We start from the raw sequence: 5161 nt of genomic DNA on the forward strand, positions 1-5161 counted from the left end.
TATTTACCTAAATAAAAAACCTCACAATTAACTATGACGGACTGAGTTTAAAAGAAAAAAAATCTGCTGTCATGGTAGTTTATAAAAACGTATTCTTCACATTTAGATTATCTAGATTCAGATAATTTTTCCTATTTTAGTCAAACTATTTTTTTAAGAATTTGAATTTTTTTTTTTAAAGGATAGACAATAAAAAAATACTAATCATTTGAAATCAGCAGAATGATTTAAACCGTCACACTCGGTAAACTAATCGGAATTATGAAACTATTTAAAAGAGACGAAATTCTTATTTTTGTGACCCCTAATAATAGTAAATTGATAAATAAATAGAGCTGCATTCTTCCACCTTCCAGCGCACGGGTACATTTAAATCCACATTGGCTCCTGTTTATGAGATAAAAAAATAACTATATTTGTGTTTGTTTTCTCTCACTGATTTACAACCATTATAAAAATGCGCAAAAAAAAGAAGCAAAAATAAATAAATAAAAAAAGAAGCCGACATGCGTCATGCTGATTCTGAGCCATTAATCTAGAAAAAAATATTTAAAAAGATCTCTGTTTAAGTGTTTGGCCTRTAGCATACATACAGTAAGAACAGACAAAATAGTCATTTTAATCATAAAAAATGTTGCTGTTGAATAATATTTTATTATTTATTAGTTTTATGTGTGATTTTTTTTTTTTTATATACAGATTACATTCTTATGATAGACTTGACAGAGGACTGCTTTTTATTTTGAACAGTTCTGATTTCTTCGGGAGTAAATCTCATCTGTCCTGAAGCTGTTAAAAATTTCTCTCAACGTCCTGATCGCAGCTTTCCAATGAAAAACCTGTCAGTCAGTCAGTCTGTCAGTCTGTCTGTCTGTCTGTGCCGGGACATTTGGAGCTTCTCGCCTCTCTCTCTCATCACACAGTGAATCTTTTGTCACCCAGCTCGACCAAATGATCTTCGTTTAACCCATAATTAGTTCCCACACACCACCCACCGGCACTGTGGGTGTGGAGGGCGGAGGCATCCTCGCTTTTTTTTTTTTTTCACTCTTTCATGTGCGTTTTGTTTATTCAGGGGCTGGACTGCAGCTGAGAGCTTCTCAGCCAGAAGAGTCATTGGTCTGAGCTTATTTTGCATTCCTAATCTATAACGCATGAATTCTAATTGTTAGATTTAATTAAAGGAGATTATTCTGCTATCGTTTAAAGGGAGGGGTATGACGAAAAAACGTTCCCCTTTAACTTTTTCGCACAGATCTGACATCGGAATGATGGATAGAATGAAACTGCAATTTGTTTAGAGCCGTCAAGTCACAACTATACTTGAACTCCAATTTCTTCTTTATTTTCTTACTTTTTCAAAGTATATACATTTTAGTAACTTTATAGTTTCCATTCTAAGATAAATCCAGATTTAGGCAATTAAGTTACATTTTCAGCACTCTGAGCACAACCTCAAAACATTTTAATAACTTCATTTCTTAGCTGACAGAAGAGGGAAGCAGGGAGAAGAAGGAGGGGGAAGAGGAGGAGGAGGAGGAGGAGGAGGAGAAGGAGGAGGAAGGAGGTGGGGGTAGAAACTTTTATCGCTGTGCTCTTTTCCACAGGTTCATTTCGTCCCCCATTGGATGATGGAGCACACTGGATTCGGGGTGGAGCAGCTGGAGGAGCCAAAAGGGAAGGAAAAATGTAAGGCGTAAAGAAAAAAAAAAAAGGAAAAAGTTCCTCGCTGTGTCAGACTCAGGCTCCTCCAGCTTTCTTAGTTTCCCAAATGCTCGGTGCTGCAGCGTGAGCTCTGTCCGCGTCACCGTGGCGAGCTGCGGCTTGAAGGACTTACATACAAACAAAAACAAAAAAAAAAATAGAAAAAAAGAAATAGGACGGACAGAGAACCGAAAGAGAGCAGCCTAGAGGCTGAAGTTGTGACACGTTCTGCGGGGAAGAGTTTTGGAGAGGCAGGATGCAGGCGCGCTACTCCGTCTCCAGTCCCAACTCTCTGGGAGTCGTTCCCTACATCAGCAGTGACCAGAACTACTACCGACCCGGCAGCGGGTACACCGGRATGCCCGCGCCCATGAGCATGTACTCACATGCCGCCCACGAGCAGTACCAGGCCGGCATGGCTCGCGCGTACGGACCGTACACCCCGCAGCACCAGCCGAAGGACATGGTAAAGCCTCCTTACAGCTACATCGCCCTCATCACCATGGCGATCCAGAACTCCCCGGAGAAGAAGATCACCCTGAACGGGATTTATCAGTTCATCATGGAGCGGTTCCCCTTCTATCGRGACAACAAGCAGGGCTGGCAGAACAGCATCCGGCACAACCTGTCCCTCAACGAGTGCTTTGTCAAAGTGCCCCGGGACGACAAGAAGCCCGGGAAGGGCAGCTACTGGACCCTGGACCCGGACTCCTACAATATGTTTGAGAACGGGAGCTTCCTGCGGCGCCGCAGGAGGTTCAAAAAGAAGGACGTGCAGAGGGAGAAGGATGATCGGGACAGGCAGGGGAAGGACCCATCTGCGCGGCCCGCAGGTCGGGAGCAGGATCCGCCGGTGCAGGGCGCTCAGCCGGTGCGCATCCAGGACATTAAGACTGAGAACGGAACGTCATCGCCTCCGCAGGCCGCGTCACCCACCCTGGGCGCGGTGCCTAAAATTGAAAGCCCGGACAGCAGCAGCAGCAGCATGTCAACTGGCAGCCCGCACAGCGTCCCCTCCACCCGGTCTCTGAGCATGGAGGCAGCCGAGCACCACCACCACAGCCACGGCCAGGCCCCGGCGCAGGGCTTCAGCGTGGACAACATCATCACCTCATTGCGGGGCTCTCCGCAGGCCGAGCTCTCTCCGCCTCTCATCGCCTCCTCTCGGACAGGTATCACCCCGTCACTGTCGCTCAACTACTCCCCCAACCAGACCCCCGCATACAGCTCTGCCACCTGCAACCAGAGCGCCATCTCCTCCAGCTCCAACGCCACCTATCACTGCAACATGCAGGCCATGAGCCTGTACGCCGGGGACCGCTCGTCCGGCGGGCCCCTGGCAACTTCCACCACGGTGGAGGAGGCTCTGCCCGACTATTGCATCACTACGACCAGCGCGTCCCCTCTCGGCCAGGCGGGCCAGGAGGGCCACCACGGGCACCAGGGCCGGCTCGCGTCCTGGTACGGAGACCTGAGCCACCTGAGTCCGGCCTACCCGGCGCANCCACGAGCAGTACCAGGCCGGCATGGCTCGCGCGTACGGACCGTACACCCCGCAGCACCAGCCGAAGGACATGGTAAAGCCTCCTTACAGCTACATCGCCCTCATCACCATGGCGATCCAGAACTCCCCGGAGAAGAAGATCACCCTGAACGGGATTTATCAGTTCATCATGGAGCGGTTCCCCTTCTATCGRGACAACAAGCAGGGCTGGCAGAACAGCATCCGGCACAACCTGTCCCTCAACGAGTGCTTTGTCAAAGTGCCCCGGGACGACAAGAAGCCCGGGAAGGGCAGCTACTGGACCCTGGACCCGGACTCCTACAATATGTTTGAGAACGGGAGCTTCCTGCGGCGCCGCAGGAGGTTCAAAAAGAAGGACGTGCAGAGGGAGAAGGATGATCGGGACAGGCAGGGGAAGGACCCATCTGCGCGGCCCGCAGGTCGGGAGCAGGATCCGCCGGTGCAGGGCGCTCAGCCGGTGCGCATCCAGGACATTAAGACTGAGAACGGAACGTCATCGCCTCCGCAGGCCGCGTCACCCACCCTGGGCGCGGTGCCTAAAATTGAAAGCCCGGACAGCAGCAGCAGCAGCATGTCAACTGGCAGCCCGCACAGCGTCCCCTCCACCCGGTCTCTGAGCATGGAGGCAGCCGAGCACCACCACCACAGCCACGGCCAGGCCCCGGCGCAGGGCTTCAGCGTGGACAACATCATCACCTCATTGCGGGGCTCTCCGCAGGCCGAGCTCTCTCCGCCTCTCATCGCCTCCTCTCGGACAGGTATCACCCCGTCACTGTCGCTCAACTACTCCCCCAACCAGACYCCCGCATACAGCTCTGCCACCTGCAACCAGAGCGCCATCTCCTCCAGCTCCAACGCCACCTATCACTGCAACATGCAGGCCATGAGCCTGTACGCCGGGGACCGCTCGTCCGGCGGGCCCCTGGCAACTTCCACCACGGTGGAGGAGGCTCTGCCCGACTATTGCATCACTACGACCAGCGCGTCCCCTCTCGGCCAGGCGGGCCAGGAGGGCCACCACGGGCACCAGGGCCGGCTCGCGTCCTGGTACGGAGACCTGAGCCACCTGAGTCCGGCCTACCCGGCGCAGCAGCAGAACTTCCACGCTGTGCGGGAGATGTTCGAGTCCCAGCGGATCGGGCTGAACGGCTCCCCGGTGAGCGGGAATAACAGCTGTCAGATGGCCTTCCCGTCCGGCCAGTCACTCTACCGCACCTCAGGAGCGTTTGTTTATGACTGCAGCAAGTTCTGAAAGCCAAAACGTCCCCTTTAAATTAATAACTCGAGTATATATTTGCTCTATATTTTTTTTTGGCTGTACTTTTACTCTCCGAGTGGACATGAGAGATTCTGAGATTTTCCTTTCTTTTATCGTGAGCTGTGTTAACACCACCACACGTAAGTTTCTTTCCCTCTCACTTTGAGAATTGCTCCTACCACCTTTATGAATAGACTGTAAATTATAGCCTAATATAGTAATTTATTTTGGAGGAAAAGCAGGTGGTTGGATGGTGAGGACCAAACTCTTTTCCAGTTTTCTTGCTGCCTTTAAATCTGTCCCTGTTGTTGTATAGAAATTTACGGGGGAAGACTCTGTAGCCTGTACTGGCCTATTTTATTCATTCTGTAATTTGTTTAAAAAAAATTCTGAAGGCATTGCAAGTTGTTTTGTTTAATAAAGTGCCGAATATTTGAATTTAATTGGAGTGATTTATTAGCATTCGGTGTAGAAAAAGGCTGTAAAACACATTCAAAGTAAAACAAAAAAAAAATAAAATAAAAAATAAACAAACGTGCTTGTAAATCGCTAAATGCAAAACTAATTATTAGATAAATTTAAAATGTGAATAGTYCTTTTTACAGCATGGGCAGCGAGCGTGTTAATAGAGGCGACGTTTTACATGGTATGTGAAAACTACTTAGTGAATTTTC

At 49.6% G+C, this 5161-nt stretch overlaps 1 protein-coding gene across 1 annotated transcript; it reads left to right on the plus strand.

Moving 5' to 3' along the window:
• The first annotated feature begins 1605 nt into the window (after positions 1–1605).
• LOC103463389 (forkhead box C1-A-like) lies at positions 1606–4939 on the plus strand. Its single transcript, XM_008406705.2, has 2 exons — positions 1606–2113; positions 3225–4939. Exons 1-2 carry the CDS (start codon positions 1961–1963, stop codon positions 4479–4481), a joined length of 1410 nt encoding a protein of 469 aa, XP_008404927.1. The 5' UTR covers positions 1606–1960; the 3' UTR covers positions 4482–4939.
• The last annotated feature ends 222 nt before the right edge of the window (positions 4940–5161 follow it).

This window comes from Poecilia reticulata, linkage group LG4 (assembly GCF_000633615.1).
Source record: "Poecilia reticulata strain Guanapo linkage group LG4, Guppy_female_1.0+MT, whole genome shotgun sequence".
In the NCBI taxonomy this organism is placed as follows: domain Eukaryota; kingdom Metazoa; phylum Chordata; class Actinopteri; order Cyprinodontiformes; family Poeciliidae; genus Poecilia; species Poecilia reticulata.